Source organism: Lutzomyia longipalpis, chromosome 2, assembly GCF_024334085.1.
Source record: "Lutzomyia longipalpis isolate SR_M1_2022 chromosome 2, ASM2433408v1".
NCBI classification, from domain to species: domain Eukaryota; kingdom Metazoa; phylum Arthropoda; class Insecta; order Diptera; family Psychodidae; genus Lutzomyia; species Lutzomyia longipalpis.
Genome location: NC_074708.1, coordinates 23,200,011 through 23,223,279, shown reverse-complemented (window position 1 = coordinate 23,223,279; position 23,269 = coordinate 23,200,011). Strand labels below are relative to the sequence as shown.

General features: G+C 34.8%; 3 protein-coding genes across 4 annotated transcripts; all 3 read left to right on the top strand.

Moving 5' to 3' along the window:
- The first annotated feature begins 732 nt into the window (after positions 1–732).
- Positions 733–3,080, top strand: LOC129789633 (sodium-coupled monocarboxylate transporter 2-like). Its single transcript, XM_055826606.1, has 2 exons — positions 733–2,302; positions 2,369–3,080. The coding sequence occupies exons 1-2, from the start codon at positions 923–925 to the stop codon at positions 2,768–2,770; spliced, it is 1,782 nt and encodes a 593-aa protein (XP_055682581.1). The 5' UTR covers positions 733–922; the 3' UTR covers positions 2,771–3,080.
- Positions 3,081–3,880: 800 nt separating this feature from the next.
- Positions 3,881–8,523, top strand: LOC129789785 (protein snakeskin-like). The gene is made up of 3 exons (XM_055826837.1): positions 3,881–4,180; positions 6,387–6,510; positions 6,599–8,523. The coding sequence occupies exons 1-3, from the start codon at positions 4,139–4,141 to the stop codon at positions 6,811–6,813; spliced, it is 381 nt and encodes a 126-aa protein (XP_055682812.1). The 5' UTR covers positions 3,881–4,138; the 3' UTR covers positions 6,814–8,523.
- Positions 8,524–16,283: 7,760 nt separating this feature from the next.
- LOC129789717 (ELAV-like protein 2) lies at positions 16,284–22,307 on the top strand. 2 transcript variants are annotated; one of them, XM_055826730.1, is made up of 5 exons: positions 16,284–16,940; positions 17,061–17,164; positions 17,724–17,877; positions 17,954–18,188; positions 18,642–22,307. In XM_055826730.1, the coding sequence occupies exons 1-5, from the start codon at positions 16,748–16,750 to the stop codon at positions 18,991–18,993; spliced, it is 1,038 nt and encodes a 345-aa protein (XP_055682705.1). In that variant the 5' UTR covers positions 16,284–16,747; the 3' UTR covers positions 18,994–22,307. The 2 variants fall into 2 exon arrangements, with proteins under 2 accessions (XP_055682705.1, XP_055682706.1); XM_055826731.1 differs by having other exon boundaries at positions 16,343–16,940; positions 18,663–22,307.
- The last annotated feature ends 962 nt before the right edge of the window (positions 22,308–23,269 follow it).

The following is a 23,269-nucleotide window of genomic DNA, read 5'->3' as shown; positions in this document are numbered from 1 at the left end:
CTCAAAATAGCACATTTTTTTTCTTGAGTGATTTTAATGGACTTTTATTGGTTCTAATTTGAAGAAAAAATAAACATTCAATCACACGCAATGATTGTATTTATTTTTTGGCAACAGTTAGTAACACAGATTGCAGAAAATCTTCAAATTAATTGGAGAAAAATATAGTTTCTATTTTCCCTAACTTTATTGGCATATTTATGTGATTTGTTTTTTTTCTCCTGAAATTCCAAAATGAATAATTCTTCAAAAAAAAATCCCTTCAACATAGCGTATTTGGAGGTTCTTTGTAAGTTCTTGAATTTATCAAAAATCCAATCAGCCCATAAACCTTCCATGTCCCACATTCCTCGTTTGCAACGATGCGATTAATGCGATTAATCTATTACAAAATAATGTGCTCTAAAATTAATTCAACGTGCAATTTTTTGAAGAAACTATTAACATTCCACATTATACATACATAAATTTGAATAATTTATAAGTTAGTTAAATAAATTTTCCCCGCAAATGCACTTAATCATGGTTAATTGAAAAATTACACAAATGATAAGAAAATTTCGTGATCTTGAAGGGGAAGTGGTGAAATAAATACGAAAAAGACGTAGGATGGTGATTTACAATTGAATGTGATATCAAGATCATTGTTCTGACGCGATCTTCGCATCTGATGATGAGACTTTTTCTTTCGCGACGCAAAAATTTTCTTTTCATTAAAGACATTTAAGCTTAGATAAGGACTTGCTTGTCAAGAGATTGTCATAAATCGAGAGTTAATCCTTTAGCTTTCTCATCAGCTCTCATGGACCACGATGAGTCGTTTTGATCAAATTCTTTAATAATCAGTCGTGTGGAGCTTGTGAGTGAGGAAGGTTTAGCTTTTTGTCAAGTCCAAGTGCTCAAAGTTTGATCATCTGCTAAAATGGGAGATCTCTCGACGGAAATCAGCATCATGGAAAGTGCCTCAAAGCAGGAGTGTGTGAGCTTTGGGGAAATTCCACTGAGATTTGGAATTTGGGAGTACGGCATTTTTATAGCAATGCTGGGACTTTCAGCCTTAATAGGAATCTATTTTGGCTTCATGACAAAGAAAAAGCAGGATAATACGGAAGAATATCTCCTTGGTGGAAAGACAATGAGTATTTTTCCAGTTTCCTGCTCTCTCATTGCCAGTCACATCTCTGGATCAACGATCTTGGGGATTCCAACGCAAATCTATGCGTATGGTACTCAGTATTGGATGTTCATCATTTGTGCCATCCTAACGCTCGTCTCCATCGTATATGTCTATCTTCCGGTTTTTCATGAACTCCAGATGACTTCGTGCTTCCTCTACCTGGAGCGAAGATTCGACAGACGAGTTCGGATTGTGGCTAGTTTTGTATTTGCACTCAATGTTATGCTCTTTGTCCCCGCTGTGATCTACACTCCCGCCTTAGCCTTCAGTCAGGTCTCGGGAATTAATCTTCATCTCGTGACTCCCATTATCTGCGCAATTTGCATTTTCTACACCACTGTCGGTGGCCTCAAAGCTGTGGTGTACACAGATGCACTACAGTTCATCCTTATGGTAGGAGCAACTCTTATTGTAATGTTTCTGGGAGTTAGGACATTGGGAGGATTCTCTGGGGTGTGGGAAGCCGCTGAACGAGGAGGACGGATAATATTATTCAATATGGATCTCAATCCACGTCTAGGAATGTCCTTCTGGACCGTTACACTGGGTCTCTCGGTTACATGGATCTCCCTTGTTGGTGTAACGCAGAGTAGTGTACAGCGTTTCCTCTCACTGCCAGACATGAAGAAAGCTAGGAAATCAGCATTTATCTTTGCCCTGGGGCTCATCTTTATAAAATCATGCTGCATATTTGTGGGATTAATTATGTACACCAAGTACGAAAGTTGTGATCCCTACTCAATGGGAGTTGTTAAAAAGCTCGACCAAATTCTTCCATTCTTCATTATGGATGTTGGATCATCAATTCCTGGACTTCCGGGACTTTTCATAGCAGGAATCTTCTCTGCAGCTCTCTCCTCAATGTCCACCTCCCTGAATACCCTCGCGGGGACAATATATGAAGATTTTATGCGCCATCGCTTGCCAAAAGCTTCGGAAAAACAGGCCAGTAACACAATGAAAATTATTGTCGTCATTCTGGGGCTGATTCAGCTGGCTTGTGTCTTCGTTGTGGAACGAATGGGAACAGTTTTCTACCTTACACTGGCACTAAATGGCATAGCTGCCGGCGCTCTTCTTGGCCTTTTCTCAATGGGAATGATGATGAGAAATGCTAACACAAAGGTGAACCAGATGAATTAATTGAATGATCTCACTTTCAATGATTATTGTTTATTCTTCCATTTTCAGGGAGTTATTGCAGGAACTCTGTGTTCCCTTGTTATTGTCACCACTATCGTTGTGGGGGCTCAATTTGCCCAGAGACCACCACCATTGACCCTCAGAACTGATGGATGTGCTGCAATTAATGGTACCATCCCGCTTACGGAAAAAGTAATTTTGCCTGAGAATGATATGCACTGGATCTTCCTTATTAGTCCAATGTACTACCCCTTAATTGGGATAATTATCTTCCTTTCTGTGGGGTACACAGTCAGCCTACTCACTGGTGGCTATGAGTTGGATGATGAGAGGCTTCTCTGTCATTTTATGCGAAGTCGCGAATTTCGAGAACGACAAAAGAAGGAGGAGGCTCAATACGCAAAAATTGGACTGGCACTCAAAGACCTCGAAGCAAATGGGAAAATTTAATACATCCCATTTTTGCTGGCGGTGGATTACTTCATCTCTCTCAATGAGGTGATAAAAGAACGTGACTGTGTGCAGGAATAAAAAAAGACCATCAGACTATTTGTCGCGCTATTTGTGGTAGTTTGAGTGGTGCGAAATCAAAAGCGTGATATCATTTTATTAGTATTTCTCTCACACTCCATGTGTCTTCCAACTGTGAAACCACCTCTTCTCGGAATCTGGAAGACATTAACAACAAAATCTCATGGTGACCAAGTGGGTCGTCTCTCGGCAATAGAACATGTTTTAAAATAAAATGATGACGAAAGTGCGAATAGAATTTAATATTCCATCACCATTCGTGACACATCCTCCCCCCGAAAATATCTATATAAACCTACATGTACATATATTTGCGATGAACATCCCTATTTACATATTTGTTTATTACCGCATTTTTATAATTTCCAAGCGATGAGGGTCATCGCAATTTAATATGCTGCTTCTCTTTGTGACACCATGCGATGAGCGTTACGCATACATTGAGTGAAATATATTTTGTGATCAAAAATCAAGGGGAATTCATTTTCATTCGGTTTGTACTTGAGGCACTAATATTGCATTTTATTTAGTCTTAACAAATTAAATAAATTAATTCAATATTAGCAAAAGCTCCAATGCGATCGTTGAACTACTTACAGTTGAATGTTAATCTGCTCAAAAGTGATTTAGGATTTAACTAATTTTTAATTGTCATACAATTTACACCAAATAAACTTCAAATCCATAACTTTTATAATTAAGAATAAATTGCAATATATAGGTACAGCAATTGTAAAGCATTCCCACCGTGTATAAAATACATACAAACAAATCTTACGCCTAAAAAATTCAACGACTTGTGTATTATATTTTGAACTCACACAGGGTGCAAAAAGTTCGTCTTTTTCTCAAATAAATTCGATTCAGTGCACATAACAATGCATTTGCCTGGCGCCATTCAGTGCGTTTCAGTATACAATTTCGGAAAATATGTAGGTATTGATTCCCCACTCCCTAGTGTAGGATGCTGAAAAACTTGTGAGTCATCTTGTACTAGTGCTGTATAGCTATTGTAGACTAAGCTTGTCGTATTCCAATGATTCCCCATCACTCTTCATATTGTGTTTCGCATGTAAAGAAGTGCTTTTGAAGCGCCGTTCTCGGGGGACGTGACGTCAGTCTTTGGCCAAGAGTGGAAGAGTAAAGACGGATTTTTTTCCTCGCAAGTTCTCAGACTAATTTTGATTTAGCACCTTGTTGCTCGGTCTATAAATTTATTAAACGCGTTATCTGGTGTACGTCTAGTTTTTTTTTGGGAAGGAAAAGAATAAGTTTCTTATCAGTGAAATGGCCTTTAATCGTATATCGCTGATTAAATTGCTGGAATTGGTAAATATGCGATTTAATTAGAAATTTCCTCAAAATATTTCTCTCGCGCAATATGTTTGTGGTGTGTGAAAATTTTGGCGGAAACACAAAGTGGGGGATTTTCCTGTGAGAGAAAGAGAGAAAATTACCCAAAAGGGGGGATGTTTGGGAATCCTCAAGAGAGCATCAAAAGGTGATGCGAGTGAGATGGAATGGAATCAAGAGGAGATTATAAGAAAGTGGGAAAGGTGAAAGAATTGTGTGCGTGTAGAGATTGTGCGTCGCTAAACAAAGAAAAGACGCCAAAGATGGGGAGGAAGATGGTCAAAAGCGTATTCGTTGTAGAATGGAATTGCGCTTAAAGAAAGAGAACAATGAATGAATTCGAACAAGAGTATATGCCTCTCTGCATAATTCGCATTTTAATAGCGTATTTGCTTAACTGGTTTTTTTTAAACCTTTTTTTTACATTTCTGTGCTTCACATTTCGATACTTTCTTCCATTGGATGTGCCTTGGAAATTAATGATGGTTGAATTAAAAGGGAAAATGCCACGCCTGGTGATTTTTTGTACCATCAAAAGACTACTCACGACAACGAAAAGAAAAAGAAATGAATAGCAAGACAACGAGGGGGAATACTGTGGCCTTCTGCTCTTGAAAAATACACAGCATAAAGATATACGATTTATTGATGTTTACCTACATAGTGTCGCAATTTAGTTGTTTAAAATCGTGCCAAACATTTCGTTTTTTTTTTTAAAGAACTAAGTAACTTTGAGATAATAAATTTTTATATTATCCTGTTTGATGTGGGCGCAATGTTGAGACTATGGGTAGGTATCTATTGCTAAATTCTTTTGGCATTTATTCACGGTAAAATTAAAATTTGTTAATGTAGAAAAATGAGCACTGTTGTGGATTTAATTAAATAATTTTTTTGGGTGTCAGTGAATGTTGAGATGAAATTTTTTTATTCCACAGTATTATTTATATGGATTATAAAAGACAACAATATGCTCATTCATTCATGAGTTATTTTTTGTTGTTGAGAAAATTGGTGGTGCAAAAAGATTTATGATGATACATGGAGGTTGTAATCTTAATGCGTAAGCTTGGTATATTTAATAAATAAATCTCTCGAGACATGAATATTTCTCCTCGAAATTGACCTCAACAGTGATCTCACAGACATCGCACACAGTCAACAAATTATGCGATCGCAAGTATATGATTCATAAATCATGAGAGAATTACGTTAGCAATTGTACTTTCTCAGAAATTCTAAATCACTCAATATTATTCTTCGACATTCCGTTCTTTGGAGATAATCTCTTATCAAATATTCATGGTGAAAATAGAATATAATGAATGCTCTCACTATTGCCGTTGCAAACAGTTTACGAACTTGATTTGAAATGCACCGATAAATTATTCAAAATAATAAGCATCTAAGTGTTTCACTGATTACAGGTGTTTTCAATAACAGGAGGAGAATGGCTAACTAACCATTTTAAAAGTTTTTGTTGACCTCTTTGAATTTTTAAATTTCTTGCCTTGGAATTTTTTTTTATGATGTCTGATTAATTATTTTTTTGAATTTAATTAGACATTTTTTGCTGAATATTTTTTAAGCCTCATTAAGTAATCAGTAATGCAGATTTTTTTGCAAAGTCCAATTTCCATTAATTTCTATTTCACATTCCTGAATTCCTCTTCGATTTTCTAACAATTCCTTATAATGAAGAAAATTTGAGCATAAAATTATTTTGAGGATATTGTCAAATAAAGGATTTTACGTATTAGATAATAAAATTCGTCATTTTGATTAATATTCCAGATGAATTTATTCTCTTTTGATTTATTATTCATTTTATGGACCTTTTGTGGGTTATATAAATAATATAATCTTTCCTAAAATCTCTTCAAGTGAAGTTCATACTGCAAGGACACAACGTATTGGTACTGATTTCCCTCTTATTTGTCGATTTTTATGAGCAAAATGAGCGCGAAAAAATTCACTTGGAATGGGAACACACTAACCGTGAGAAGATCATAATTCCATTCACGAATCGCCCTTGGGGGACCCAAAGAGGTTCAATGGAAATCGTGTTTCCTGCCGAATGTGTCACACACCACGCTATACAAAGTGAAAGGAAGAGAGATTGGGGAATTGTATTTGGCATGTTTTTCATACCAATATGAAAATTTTCTTTTGGAAAATTTAGGTTCTGGCCGTGTCATGCCTTGTGCTGCACTACCATAGTTTGGGTGAAACTGATACCATCACGATCATCCTCACTTCGGGCACTTTCCTCGGTTTCAGCATCATTCTCATTGGATTGTTTGTCTGTGAGTATAATTATGTAATTTGATTGATGATTTTCTTTCGCGCGTGGTAGTTCATGGGAATTAATTCTTTAAAATCTTTGCATTCTAGGTTATTTGATTAATTCACCAATCCACAAGAGACACGATATTTTCTACAGCCTCGTGGGATGCGTTCTATTCATTGCAGCTGGGGCATTGATCATTCAGGAGTGGGAGAATGCTTTTAAGACCGACCGCAGGAAAATTGCTCTCTCAAAGGGATCTCTTTCCATCATAAATGGAGCTATTTTCCTCTTTGACATCTTTTTCGTGTTCAGAAGCTAAGAAGCTTCTCAGGGAAAACACATTAGTGTTTTTTACCAGATAAAAAAACCTAAAAGGGTTGTGAAAGCACCCGAATACCAGAAAGACATCTTCTGAGATTATTTTTTTAACACTCCTACTAAACTGTTTATTATCGTGTACGACAAGGGGAAGGATAAAGCTTCCCTTTTCCTTTCTCAATATATTCTCGTAAATCTTTTATCATTCCGTCTTGGCTTTCACTTTATAGCACGCCTAAAAATTGAGTGTATAGGAAGCTTTACCACCTTGTTTTGAATATTAATATTCTTTTTCTCATCTCGGCGGATGCCGATTGTTTATGTTAAATTTGTTAGAAGATAAATTTTCTATTCGGATTAAGAAACTTCACAGCTTCTATTTTAAACATTACACTTTTTGAAAATATTTTATTATTTTCCTAACAAATACACAAGAGGAAGCAACAGAAGAGATAATATTATGTAATTGCAATAATCGCTCTATTATTGTATTCTTCTTTTAGTTTAGAGAGTAAGATGATTTTAGCAGACCCGGAGAGTTATTTTTGGTTCGAGACGAAGCTCTCTTTTAAATAAAAAAGATTTTAAAGCTCAATTTTTTTAAAAGATAAAATAACTTGTTTCTTGAGGAATTTTTTTTATCTTTCTATGAATTTTGTTGCACATTTGAAGCGTCCCAATTAGTTGTTATCATTTTTATGATTTCTCAAAATCAACAACTAAATTAGAGAACATTATACATTTTTATCCATATATATATATATATATATATGAGATTGTAAAATATAAATCTCTTGTGTCAATTAAATGTTATCTCATAAAAAATATAATATGCAGATATGTTGAAGCTTTTGTATTACTTGTGAATCATATACGTGGCCTTAAAATTGTAGTTTTTGCGATAAATGTAAGGCAATTTATCTGAAACAGCAGCTGAGCTTTTCTTGTTGATTTCGTAGCTTTAATGCAAAAATTCCCGTTTTGTTTAAAATATATAATGCCAAAATAAGATTTCCTTTATTAAAAAAAAATGAGTGAAACTTTTGATTTCACTAAAATATTCACAAGAATGTTGACCAAATATATATATCAAAAATAGCTTTACAGGCCTGTTTTAACCGGAGATGCTTTGAGAATGACTTCATCATTTCTCAGATGTGTGAGAAATTAAACCAGAGAAGCGACCTTTTCTTGAACATTGATAAGATAGAGTGAAAAACATGAATAACTTATCTGTATGCTGAATACTTAATTAATTAACACACACACATGTTATCATAAATATTTATAAACGGTCTATTTGCCGATTTTGTCCTCCAACTTCATGGGACATCGTCTCAAGCACACAATATGTAATCGATATTTTATTTTTAATGATGAAAGAAGGATGTCACAGTGTGGCCAAAAAAACAACAACAACCCAAAAGTGCCTCAGAGGCAAAAGTAACAAAGTTCAAAAAGCTCGTCTTTTTTTCCAAGAAGCCAATAAACTATTTTTGTACGGCACAAAATGTTGATGAATAATAATATTTATACAAGATATTCATATTTTTTGTAATAATATATTTTATCTATTTTACCTATTTTTTTGAATATTTGCTATGTTGAATATATTTCTCCTGAGAGAATTTAATGTATATTTCATTGTAAAGAGGAATCTTTTTAACAAGAAGTATTTTGTAGAAATAAAAGAGAGGCAATATTGCCAAAATGAGGTATTTTAATTTCATTCCCGGTGTACTGTGTATGAGAAAATGAGAATTAATGTGATTTGGATATTGTTTTCATATCCACCCGTTGTGGAATAAATGCGGGGGTGTCGGCTCACAATATATGAGAAGGGTGAGAGAATAAATGAAAGATGAAATCTCATGATGAGGGAATCGCCGTCAGCCCCCTCGGCAGTCATGAGTGGGCCTATGCTTAAATCACTGTGTCTCTACATTTGATGCTATATGTCGCGTTTTTCCATCGAACCATAAATTACGTGAATGACGGGAGCAAAACACACCTTGTTCAACCAAACACGGGGCTGGTTTGTTTGGGGGTTGGATCTTGCGCAGGGTGGCTACAAAATTTATTTTATACACGCAAATTTTTAATTTTAATTCCAATGCTAAATTTAGTGTAGCAGTTCTCCTTCAGTTCTTTCTCCAATGTGGTTGTCTCTATATTGGAACAATCTCATGCTACATCAAATTAACAACAATAGCCCATGGAGTTTTTGAGATGTCGCAAAAGACACCTTCAGTCGTTAATCATTCCCAATTTCAATGGTTTCCATTTCCAAAAAAAAAACATTCATTAATGAGACGTGGGAAGCGGAAGTAATGCTGCTTTTGGTATGATTTAAAAAAAAACTCAATATGGATTCATCAAAGTTCTCTTGCATCATTATGTTTTGTTCATTGGGCGTAGTCTTTACCATTGAATTTCTTTGAAAAGTTTAAACGTTATGGATGTTTATAATTTTTTTTTAGTAAAAAGTCGCATGAGAGAAAATTGAATGAAAATATTTTCTTTAGTGTTTCGACAATGATTCATCTTTTCATCAAGTTATGGGGTCGTTGACCTGATGAAAGGGGTGGTTTACCTTTGGAATGTCCTGGAATGATTATGAGGTCATAGCCTCAGGGGCAGAGAAATGATATGATACTTCTCTGAATTCTTATTTTTATTTCGTAAAGCAACAGTTCTATTTTATTTATTTTATTCTCTATTATTTAATTTATTAAGAACCTTAAATGCTTTTTTTTTTGTTCTTAAAGATTTTTTGTTTGCATAATAATTATGTAAATGTAATAGAAGTTATCAAAGATTCCACACGTACAGGTCACCCTGTAATATTATCGAGGGTGGTTCTGACGTTAACGTGACATCGCGCTTAGGGGGTATGAGGTGCGTGAGGGTGTATATGGAATTTTGTGCGTAAACGGGAGACAATAAAAATTGGAACACACACAATGATTCGGCGTCTACCATAGAAACATAAACAATCGAAGGGTTTGCCGCTGAGAGGGTGTACGAACTAGGAGAGCAACCACCTGAAGGGATGAAAGGGGTTGAGAGATGGGCGGATGACGGTGAAAATTTATGGCAAATGCACCGGGAGGATCTGGCTACGAATGCGGTTCGGAGCAATACCCAGGAGGAAACTCAAATGGGTCGTTTTTCTTTTATATATACATATGTACATTTTTTTTTTTGCTCTCTTTTCTATGCGGTGCAAAAAGGGATGGGCGAACGCCCCGAAGAAGTCCCGATTTAGTGGAGCAGGAAGAGCTTTAGTTTGGGGGTGATGTTGGGGATGAAAGGGCGAAAAAGACCAAAGCCCCCGAAACCCAGGCTTGGTATATTTCTCCATCCTGCGCGCTCCTTTGCTGGCTATGGCTCGCACCCAACCCCGGGGTTAGTCGCAAAGTGAAATGTACAAATAGTACTGAGGGTGGGCGCATGCGTGGCATTGTTTTTCCGAACGCCTCGGAAAATCGATGTCTCCCTTCTTTTGCGCTCTGGGGTTCTCTGTGCACAACAAACTAACCACCTCTTCCAACCCAGTGAGAGACCCAGTGTATTCCAGAGCTAGACAAGTTGATTTTCGTCTGTTGTGCATCATCATTTTTAGTTTTGCAATAATTTCTTAATAATTTTCCAAAGTGAAAAGAATAATAAAAAACGCCATACAGTTCCCGTAAAATACGAAAGAAGTTGAAAAATCTCGTGAGAGGGGATTTTGAGACATAATAAGGAAAAGAAAACCCGGTGATTAAGGCATAAAATAGACGAATTAATAGAGAAATTCAGAGCAAGAAGAGAAAAAAAACCACCCAAGAGATCCACCTAGAAATTTTCACAACCCCTCTGTGTGGAGAATTGAATATTGGAAAATTTTCCAAGTAGCGGAAAATTGTCCGGTGATTCGCGGAAGTGAAGCTCCCCCGTGAAGGAGGTATACACCACCCAGAGTTGAAGGAGAAACAAAGTCAAACGCGACGCAGAACAAAAGGATAATAGATAGAGTAAATAAAATATAAAAAAGCTCCAGAGGCCCAGAGAAACCAGCCAAAAAAAAATAGAACAGAAATTCTTCAAATAAGTTCACATTTAGACAAAAATTGGTTTTCCATCTCCGAGAGCCCATCCCTCGGTTAATAAGTTGCGGAAGAGAAAATCAAGTGAACACACCCTCCTTCCTAATTTGTGTCGTAATTTAGAGACTTGCGTTCGAGTGATTGAGAACTTTGTGTGAAAGTTACAAACTTTGAGTTTTGTTCGTCGACTTTGTGTTACTTTCCAAGATAAAGCTTGAAAAGTATCTTCGGACGAGAGGATTTTCCACCCTTCCATTGCAAAGGCAAAAAAAAGAAGAAAAAAAACCACCCCTTTAGCTATCCAAGGACTAAAAGGAAAACTACATACGAGAAGAAAAACTAACAACATAAAGCCAAATTAGACAAGAGAATATTTATAGCGAAAATTTATTGGTGAGTTTATGGGAAACTATTTTTTATCCTTTGTCTTTTTTTTTGTTGCAAAAATCTGATGCATAAATTATCGGAGAATTGTTTTTCGTTGTTCATGTGTTTTTTTTTTTTAATTATTTCAAACGTCCTGCGAGACACCAGGACATTCCCTCCCTAATTTTATTGTATATGTATGTTGTTTTTTACCCACCCCGAATTTTGATGCATTTGTCGCGAGGGTTCATTCATTGTTGGCGTTTTTCCTGTCCGGAAAAATTGCAGAGGAATCGGCTGCCCCACCCACAGGGAAATTCTGCGAGTGGAATCCCTGTGAGAATATCCTCTCACCAATCTCATTTGCACTCTCTCGTGCCCGTATATTTTCTCTCGCAGACCCCCAGCCAGAGGAGAATTGGCTGGGTGAGACGATTCCTGTATCCTGCTGCTGGGAGGTAAAAGTCTCGGGGTTAGAAAATCAATAAATTTAATGGGTATTCGCTTATATTGGAGAAAATGGTTTAAAAAAAAAGTTGGAGAAAATATACTTCTTATACCCAAAGGAGGGCTCAATGGAAAACAAAAAAAAAATCTCCGCCAAAAGCGCAGAGAGAGCAAAAAACCCACGCTATACCAGGATAAATGTGGAAATTCCATGAAATTCACCTCTCCATGGTGATCCTCCTTTTCTCCCTCTCATTGTTCTTGCCTCTGCACTGAAGACATAAATTCAATTTTCCTCCCGAAGCGGTATTTTGTCGCAATTTTTCCTTATTCCATCAAAATTAGATTGGAAGGAAAAGTGGCTAATTTTAAATACACAGAGACGTTGAGTTTTAGTTGTATTTCTTTTTAGGAAATTCTTATAAAATTTCTGCTCAGACCTACAATGTGTGTAGGTGTGTTGCAACAAGATAAAATTTATAGCATAATTATGCGTGAAAATGGAAAATCCTTTGTTCCTTTTGTACCTCAAAGCATCTAAATATTAGATTTGGTTTGTGAATTTTGAAATTTCATACAATATGCTCCATTTCGGAGAGCAATAAAGATCAAACTGATACTATTTAGCCTTGCATTTGGCTAATGAAGATTATTTATTAAGTATTGAAATATCCTATATACGGATTAACTTAATGTTTGTGGCCTAGTTGCAAAAATTTAATTTATTAGCATTTATGAAAAATTATTGTAAAAAGAGTTCTAAAATTTTAATCTTTTCATTTTTTTAGCTAAAAATATAATTAAGATTTTTTATTACAGTTTATTAAAATATTATGATTAGATTTAAAACTCATTAGTCTTATTTATGCAATTTTTTATCTACAATTTTTTTATGTACATTTGAAATGCAACTTAGTTTGCATGCTTTGATAGAGTATTATAAGCTCTATGATAATAATAATTTATTTCACCCTTTTACAGACTAGTGTTTTAGGGATAAGCTCTATGATTATCCCTTTCAACTTTTATATAATTATTTAAGTAAATTAAACTATTTTTTTTATATTAAATATTCATTATTGATTCGTTGTTCATTTTATCTGCAGTTTATTGGGTTTCATTTTATCTGGGCCACATAACTTGAATGAGTTGAATACAATATAATTACCACACATATTACAGATAATTTGAAATAATATTTTGAATAATTTAATACTATTGTACTCTATATCTTTCAACTCTTTAATATTTCATTAGAGCTACTCTGCAGAAATATAGTGAAATGTTAATTTATATTTTATCAATGAATTCTATTTCTTTCATTTCCCACCAATCCGCTGGGTTTGCAATACATATTTCCCCCACTTTCCGAGTCCCACTTTCATATAATAATTTATTTAAGTAACATAATTATGTACTTAAATGTATTAAATAAATTTCCCAATCTCAACTGTAGGTATATAGATTCATTTCTGAGAATTAAATTTTAATTTGTTCCTGAATCTCCTAAGTTTGCAAATGAAAATTTCTTTAAGCTGCTATTTTCAATTGAATTCACAAAAAGGAATTAAATGCAAATGAATTGGCAAAAGGGGAAATAGTATTGTGTGCCAACAGGACACACCCTATAATTCTATGCAATTTTCAAGAACGTGATTTGAGGAAGAACGAAAAAAAGAAAATTAATTTCTGCTCTATATATTTCTAAAACGTTTAATATATTAACTGGAGAGGTGTGGTTGTCTTATCACGAAAGGATATTTTTCTAGTCCAAGGAAGATTTATTTATAAATGGATTTTTTGAAATTTTCTTTAATAATTTTTGCAAACGTAGAAAGATTTAAAAAATATAGGGGAGAGCGGGGTTAAAAAAGTCACTTAAGGGTTTAGAAAAAGCTCAATATATCATATTTCTCAAACAGATAAAGCGAAATGTATAGTCCAATTCTTTAGGATATTTCTTGCCCTACAACTCTTTCTAAGATCATTTTGTTCTATCTAGATAGGAAATATGATATTTTAAGCCTTTTCCAAACCCTTAAGTGACTTTATTAGCCCCGCTCTCCCCTATTATTTTACAATTTCTTAGAAAAAAAGAGGAAAAAGAAAAATTGCACACTGAGTTGCAAGAGAGCTAATGAATTATTGTAATTTCCTAGAATACAGTGTTACTTCACTTTAGAGAATCCCTCCTTGAATAAAACTCAATTAAAATCTTCTAAAGACATCAAATGGGTTAGTTCATGGAATTTCCTTTCTGCTCACATCTATAATTCCTATTAAATTTACCGTGAACCTCATAATGATTGCCCTTATTGATCTGTGGCGCTATTAATAGGGCAACCGAGGAACGTTGTTTGGGGTTACCATTGAAGCTCAAAATATAATTATGGTTTATCGATAATGATGGAAAATTGCTATTTTCATTGCGAAGCATCGCTTCTGGTCACAAATTGTCCCGAGAGGTGGTATCGAAAGGCGTGTTGGGGTTGAGACAAAATCAATATGGAATCAATGTGAAAGAGGTGAATGGGAGATGAGAAAAAGGGTTTAGCAAAATGCAAGTTAACAGCTTTACTATACAATGTATATATGATACGTACAACTCTGCAGTAGCATAGGGAATTCGCATCCAAAAAGTGCGCCTGTGTGGATGTTTCCAGGCACACCAAACACTCGAGACGGTGTTTCGGTGGTAAATCTCGCGCTTGGAGCAAAAATCGCGCACAAATTCCACACACAATGGGAATTCTCGAGCCACATACACATTTCCCACTCACTACCAAAAACGGATGGGGGTGTGGGAAAAACACTCCCCATGAGAGTAAGAGCGCGCGCGAATAGACTAAAAAATGCTCACGAGAGCGCACACACTTTGCCGGCCGGGTTTTCATTGTGAAACGTCCGTTTGTATTGTATTGATTTTACACAACATCTGAGATTGTAAGTCTCACGGAAGCCCCCTGAGTTCCTTCAAATATCCCCCCGCACCTGTATTATGTGGGGATGGAATAATGTGTGTATGTGTCGTAATTACAAATTCGCTGATTATGTTACGTTGAATTACACGCGAATTCCCCATATAAGTGGGGGACTCGCCTGTGGTTGGGTGGGCTACACTGGAAAAATTTTCTCCCGCAGACCAGAAGTAGCGTTTGGGGCGGTGTGGGAGGATGAGGGAGAGGAAAAGAGATCGATAAAACACTCAAATGGAATTAATTCACATATTTTCTCCTCTTTTCGCTCAACCACGACATTTACCATGATGGGGTATGACTGTGTATTCCTGGCCAAAACACTCTACCACCACCCACTTGTGGGTGGGAAGGACATCATATAAGAAAAACAGAGAGGAATTTTTTGTTGCCCTTCTCAAAGGAGATTTTCTTATATTAAGTATACACATATAATACAATACACACGTACAATGAAAATATTGTGCTCATGACATGGATATTAGAAAAAGTTGAAAGAGAAAAATAACAAACGGAGATGTGGGAGGATAAAAGGCTTTTTTTCATGTGACACACAAATTTACACCCAAAAATCATGCCATTTCCTTCCTTCACCTTTCACATTCACTGTGGGTCACCATAAAATACATTTTACTATTGTCCTGAGAATCTGCTCTTGGCATATCACAGCTACAGCTAACGAGAAAATTCATTTAAATTACAATTTTCCAAATAAGCATTGAAATAGAACATGCTTTAGCACTTCTCGCTGTGAATTCATTTACGTTTAGCGTCTCAAATTGAACGTGAAAATGGAGTTTCACAAACTTTCATTCTGTTTTTTAATTTGTCAATGGTATTTGCTAACTTCTTGCTTGAAAAATGTTTTTTTTTCGCTTCATTGTTCATTTTCATTAAAAGAAATTAAATTAGAATATTCCGTGAAAGGAGATTACCTGCTTCCTCTAGGAAACCCTTCATTTCGTATAAAATTACGATTATTTTGAACAAAAAATACAATTGTGACGTCATTGTTTGGACTTTTAAACAAATCTATGACAGCTTTTCCCGGATAATTGGAGTGGAAAATGGAAAGTCTTTTGGCGATTTTTAATTCTATTTTTTCAATTCTTTCACTTATGAGATTAGACATACCCCAAACGCTTCCTCTAATGAGGGATTTTTCCTACAGAAAATGAGATACAGAGAGAGAGAAAGCTTTGAGAGTGAAAAAATTAAATTAAAATTAAACGTTTATTCGAATGTATGTAATATTTTTTACCCCTAGAAAAATTAACCGTAGAATGAAAATGAAATAAATTGTTTTGTTGAATTTTCCGATTTCTCTGCAATATTTTCCGCACAAAATTGATATCAATAACTTATTATTTTCTATATCTGTACATATACACATGAATCATTTAGCATTGCGTGAATTGTTAAATATAAAGGTTTGAAAGGGAAATTTAACGTAATACACAATCGTTGCAATATATTTTCTAAATTTGGGTTGAATAAAATTAATTCTATATTGATTATTTTTTAAAATAATACCTTTGTGGTGATATTAGCGCACTCTTTAAATTCTTAACATTTTTTTTTTAATTTCGCAGTGTGTGTATCAACGTCCCAAAGCGCAAACAATCGTGTCTACAATTAAAGGATAAAAGAGAATTTTATAAAGATAAAAAAACCACTGTTTATGAGACTTCTTCTGATATTACTAGAAAAAAGAGAAATCATCATATCGCTTAAATAAATTTTTATTAGACAAAGAAAATATTAAAGAAAAAAATTAGGCGAAACGAAATATTTCACATAGCGAATACTCCAAGAGAGAAGGAAGCGAAAGGTTGCTAAATAAAAAAAAACTACATTGTACCTTGAACAGGACAATCAAGTAGCACAAAATCTTCTTGTTCTCATTAAGAGTCACGACCCGAGTGAGAATTAACCGCGCGCTTTTTCTACAAAATTCTACAAGAGATTTAAGAGAGGACGCGGACTGCTTCCAACCCACTTTTTCTGCGAAGAATCCATCCAAAGAAACAAATAAAAAATAATTTCAACTGAAACAATGATTGCAAACGGCTTGGACACGGCCCAGCAAAATGGGCGTTCTGGCTCCATCGGGAGTGGTCAGGATGACGCCAAGACAAATCTCATCGTCAATTATTTGCCGCAAACGATGACCCAGGAGGAGGTCAAGTCCCTCTTCTCCAGCATCGGTGACGTTGAGAGTTGCAAATTGATTCGGGACAAGGTCACTGGTGAGCATTTCAGCAAATCCAATCTCGGATATTTTCTCTCCATCAATTTTTTTTTTATTTTATGAACTTTTGTGCAAATTTCCTGTTAATTTTCTCTTTTCTTTTGTTTTGATTCTTCAGGTCAGAGCCTGGGATATGGGTTTGTGAACTACCATCGACCAGAAGATGCTGAAAAAGCTGTCAACACCTTCAACGGACTTCGTCTCCAGAATAAGACAATAAAGGTGGGAACTGATGAAATAGTCACGATATTATCATATTAAAATGATACCAAACGCATAAACTTCAATCTTATATTTAATTACAATTTTCTCTATTTCATTTCCTTGCATTAATCATACTCCATAAACTTTTCACTCAAAACTTCCTTTCATATTAAAATCTCGCATCAATATACTTTTGGATGAAAGAAATTTGAATTGTTCTTTTATATAATTTTATGCGAGAGGATGGAAACTTTTCCCACAAAGTCTTTAAGTTTTCTCCATGTAGGTAGTAAAATTGTTTCGAAACTCTGAGGAGCTGTAAATCCTATACAATATCCTGCTCCTCATGCAAAAACATTATCATCTTATTTGCCAAGACGAAGGGGGTTTTGGGTGGGAAAATCGATGGTAGCAATTTTCGGTGGGTTGCAGAGAATATTACCGTCGTGTACGGTTATACCTACTTGTGTTTCATGATTTTGGGGGTAGCAGCATGGGGTGTGTGTGCGTAAAGGAATTAGCCTCTATATAGTATTGGGGGGTATAAATTGATGAGAATGTGCGATGGCAATTTCAGGTGTCGTTCGCACGTCCGAGTTCTGATGCAATAAAAGGCGCTAATTTGTACGTGTCTGGCCTGTCGAAGAGCATGACGCAGCAGGATCTGGAGAATCTCTTCAGTCCCTATGGTCAAATCATCACGTCTCGTATTCTGTGTGACAATATCACTGGTAAGCCTATGTGATTTCGTCTAAAGGCGAATAACTCACGGTTCTATTGAAATGTTGTGTCCTATTGCTGCACTAGGATTGTCCAAAGGTGTTGGCTTCATCCGGTTCGATCAGAGATCCGAGGCAGAGCGTGCTATACAGGCACTCAACGGTACCACCCCCAAAGGCGCCACCGAACCCATCACCGTCAAGTTTGCCAACAATCCCAGCAGCAACATCAACAAGGCACTTCCACCACTGGCTGCCTACTTGACACCCCAATCTAATCGACGCTTCCCAGGTCCCATCCACCATCCCACTGGCCGTTTCAGGTGAGCCACCACCACCACCCATGAGTATATCATGCTGTGTGTGTGTTTTGCTAAGGGGTGTTTATCTGACAAGAATTTATGTGTTTATCCCTCGCTTCATCCGGAATTACTCTCACACCGACGCCACCCTTTATATGGTGTCTGATTCGCAATATTTTGAGCTAGAAATAATTATTTTTTTTGCTTCAGTGCTTGAATAAATTAGAATTTATTATCTAATCATTCGAGAAAAAAATGCCAAAGGGAAATGTTCCCTATATTTTATCAACGTATGTGTGTCCGGTGCTGTCTTCATAAATTTATTCTCACAAATAATACATAAAATCACATAAAGTTAGTTTTGAATTAAAGAGCAAAAAAATACAGATTAATGCTTCTTGGCCTTTGAACACTTTAAACATTCATACGAAAAAGTGGAAAGTCGAACACATTCTGATGTAGTATTTAATGCAGTCCCGTGCTTCCCACCTGCAGATTCTCCCCGCTCACTGGTGATCTCTTGGGCAACACAATACTGCCCACGAATGCCATCAATGGGTCCGGGTGGTGCATCTTTGTGTACAACCTGGCCCCGGAGACGGAGGAGAATGTTCTATGGCAGCTCTTTGGGCCCTTCGGTGCCGTCCAGAGTGTGAAGGTGATCAAGGATCTGCAGACAAATAAGTGCAAGGGCTTCGGTTTTGTCACGATGACCAATTATGATGAGGCAGTCGTGGCTATACAGTCACTCAATGGCTACACCCTCGGCAACCGCGTCCTCCAAGTTAGCTTCAAGACCAACAATACCAAAAGTAAAACCAACTAGATATCTCCTGCCACAGCTATAAATTCGCACACATCTCTAGCGACACTCAACATCACCACACCAGGTATGACCCAAGCAACATCACTCCTTGGTGAAAAACCACCCAACTTGGGGATTCTACCCACGACTCATCTCCAACCGAGTCTTCTTAATTACTATCTCACATCGCGACCATCGCTCCTCTTTCCGTCCTTCTGAATTCTTTCTTCGTTTTCGGAGGATATTTTATCAAGATTTTGAGAGTATATATGGCTCCGTCAACCTTTATCTCCGCATTTCCTAAAATATTCTCTAATAATGTGAAAAGAAAGTAGCGCAAGAAAAATGTTTGAGGCACATAAATCTCTTCCAAGAAGAGAGTTCACAATTTTGTCACATTCATTTTATGTTAAAATTTTACTTGAATGTTCTTAAAGTGTTTAATGTAAATGCTAATTTTTTGGGTTACTTCTTAATTCGTCATGAGTAAAAGATTACTTGAGAAAAAGATTTTTTTTTTACGTGGAATGTTAATTTAAGTTGAAAATCAACAGACTCTTCTCATCCATTGAGCCACATTTGAGTGCTTCTCCATTAGATCCCTCCCACTGTGAGCCCTCATGAATAAATTAATTAAGCCACAAGATTTTGGTGGGATTTTCCAGCCGCATGGAGTGCAAAGAAAACTGATTGGGATTCAACTGAAAATTTTGAGAGGCTCTCCAAGGATCAAATGAAAATGTGGTTTGCCGACGAAAATCAATATTTATCCCCGGAAGAAGCCATTTTAGTAGCTAAAGATAGAATTAAATGATTTGTGATGGAAATTCATTCATTTAAAATGGAGAATGAGAAACAGTTCGCTTGAAATGAATGGGGTTTCTTCCGGGAAATCATTTCTCTGATTTTTTTAATGTTCTTTTCTTATAAAAATGCCATTTTCTCTTAAATAGAGTTTCAAGATTTTTCTCATATTGGTTGAAAATTGAAAAATTCCTTTCCATTGTAGAAGAAAATACAAAGGAATACACACAACAGACTTAATCCGCCTCATTTACTTTTGGTTTTTGTTTTAATGCCACATAAATTCCCTTGGCGGACAATTTATGTCCAGGGGAGTTTTGGTGGGGGGTAGAAGAACAAAGTGAAAAATGTAGCGTGGATGAGAAGAGAGGGTGTGGAAGGAAGTACTTAAAAGTCGATCGAAGAGGAAGAAAATAGCACTGAAGGATGTGAATAATTTACTTGCGCAAAGTGAAATCATTATTCTATTATTGAGAAAATAAGCAAAAAAAATGAAAGCGGTAAAAAAAATGTTCATAAAAATGCAAAAACATTTTTCAAAGAACATAATAAGGTAACATGAAGGGACTATGAGTGCCGCAGTGTATGTGTGTGAGTTTTTAGCTTTAATAAATTGGGATTTTTAAAATAATAGAGAAAAAAATACACCGATTGTGAGAGGATTCGGGCTAAAAGTGATACTTTTTACAAGAAAAAAAAATTAAATCAACAGATGTGGCGAGGGAATCCATTTTTTTCCCTAAAGGGAGAAATGATAACACTAAACGTAAGAGATAATAAAATGACAATTACTTTTAGAGCAAAAATAAAAACGAATACAACGCGTCATCATTAATTTTGAATTAATGAGTAACATTTATACCGAAGAGACAACCTTTTTAGAAAAAAAAATCTCAAAAGAAGATTTCTAGTCTTTGACTTAAATATTATTAACAAAAAAGAAGATACTGATGAGATGATGATGGAACACCGATTGAAAGACCGAACACTTAAAAAACCAACTAAATACTAGTAGGAAGAAAATGATAATAAATTTATAGGTGAAAAAAAAGGTAGAAAGCAAACTAATATTGAAATATTTTTAAAAATTCTCATCCTTGCTGTTTGTGTCATTGTAATTGTGTTTCCAAAAGAAAAAAAAATTATGAATATGTATTTATCGTAAAAAGATATCACAACACGTTTAACCGCTCTTGAATAGATTTCTCTCAAAACAACAAGAAAACAAATAGTGGATCTTAAGTTCTATCACGTGTACGAATATTAATAAAAAAAATATTTTAACTCACATTCCTAAATACTCACTTCAAAGTATTAAGCTAAAAAATGGGAAATGGGACTTATTTCTCACTGCAAAAACTCCAGCATTTACGTAGAAAAGAAAATACCTATATTCTCGCAAATATTATTGTATTGTAATTTATATTGAAAGATGTATAACACTTAAATTTATTATTACATGTATTTTTAACACAATTCTTCATTAAAAAAAACAGCATAAAAAGTATCGCACCCTTCAAAATTAATAATATAAAATCTTAATCAAGTTTAAAAGAAATTTTTAGTCATAATTGTCTAACTGTTCGCGAGTGGAATGTGTTTTAGTTTTTAGAAATTTTTCTCTCTTAAAATTCTATTCTTTTCTATCGTAGGCTCGTGCAATAATCTAATTAGTACCTATAGATTTAATTTTATAGTCTCAACGAATTTGCATTCAAAAATGTTTATTGTTTCTTTTCATAAAAGTTTTGATTGGACTTTTATAGAGAAATCTTTCAGGTCTGTGAGTTTAATGCGACTTTCAGACTTTTGACTTAAAAAAAATGTAAACTTCCAGAATAAATGCCGTCAAGAGCGACAGGCCTCATTAACCACGTTGGAGATGTAAATCTCTCTGAACTGAAGTAGATAAATATATAGATAATAAATCAAAGAATCAATTTCGCCAGCCTTATGGATAAAATTCATCCATATCAATTGAGAAACTAAAAGGAAGTGCTAAACTGTGCCAAATTGGTTTTTGAAAAATTTTCACTTAAACATTTTCCGGTTTCAACCACTCTTGCGATGTAAAAAATTGTTAAAGTTATATCCTTTAACTTTGAAGAGGTAAAACTTGTTCTAAATTCAATTTCCGCGATTAAAAAAATGTCTCTTTGACTATTTTTAAAACTTCTTGAGAAAAAAATAATTTGTTAAATCTATGAAAGTAATGCCGTGTTTTGACTGCGATAAGGTTCCACGATAAATACAAAATTAAACAAATTATTTTTTTTTCGAGCTGTTGAAATCAAAAGTAACGTTAGAACTATTTAAAAACTATTTACAAAATCCTAATAATGACAATGAAACATACATAATCTTCTTTCTTAATTTTTGTGAGAATAAACTTGGACATTTTTCAATGTGAATGCGTCTTTCGATGGACTCAAAAATGGATCCTTTTTCAATTCTGAAATAAACTCAACTCTATCAAAAAGTAGATTTTTGAGAAAATTTGCGCTTATGATTGTGAAGAAAAATAATAAAAAGAAATAAATTTAGGTGCGATTTATTAGGTGATAGCTGCAGTAGAATAGCAAGGATAAATCCTTTAACAGAGATGTAGTAGCATAAAAACGTAAGGGAAACATTTTTCAAACATTCCTTCAAATTTTCTTTGATTCTAATATATAAAAAATTATTTGTTAAGAAAGATAAAAACATCCACTTTATCTTACAGCAATTTAGAGAGGCATTTCATTGAAGATAGTAAAAGAAAAGAAAACAGAATCGCAATCCAAATGAGATCGAGAAGAAAACAAGCACATTTTTGCGAAAGAAAATCGCTTTACTGTTATTAAATATAATAGAGAGAACAGAGTTCATTCGTGAAATAAAGAAAAAAAAGAAATACATATATTTACATGAAATGTATTGTAACTAAATTAACTGATAATAATTTTACGCACATTTTATGTAAAATTAACTCTTAAAACTAGGATGAGACTGGAAAAGCTAGTTAAAAAAAAATATTTAAGAAATGGTGGTGATAACATAAAAGTAAGATTACATAAAAAATAATGAAAAAAGAGAAAATAAATGGAACACGAACGGATGGAATAGAATTTGATAGGAAAGAAACTTTTTAGCAAAAATTAAAAATTATATTTTGTAGAAGGGAAAGTGTGGCTAAAGCGGTGATTTTCACTGCGTGCAATCTTTTTTCTATATACGATAAAGATGAAAAAGAAATCATGATGTGTTGAGAAAGATTAAAAATGAAAATATGCGACGCTTGATTAAAAAAAAAAGAGAAAGAATGAGAGAGATTTAAGAAAATGGGGAAAAATTATATATCAGTTAAATTAAAATTTACACTCTCTAGATAAATTGATATTGATTAAAAAAAATGATAAGATTTTACATACCTACATCTCGCAAGAAAAGCAACAACACAATTTTTAGTGAAAAAAAATGTGAGAATACAAAAATAGAAAATTTAACAGTATTG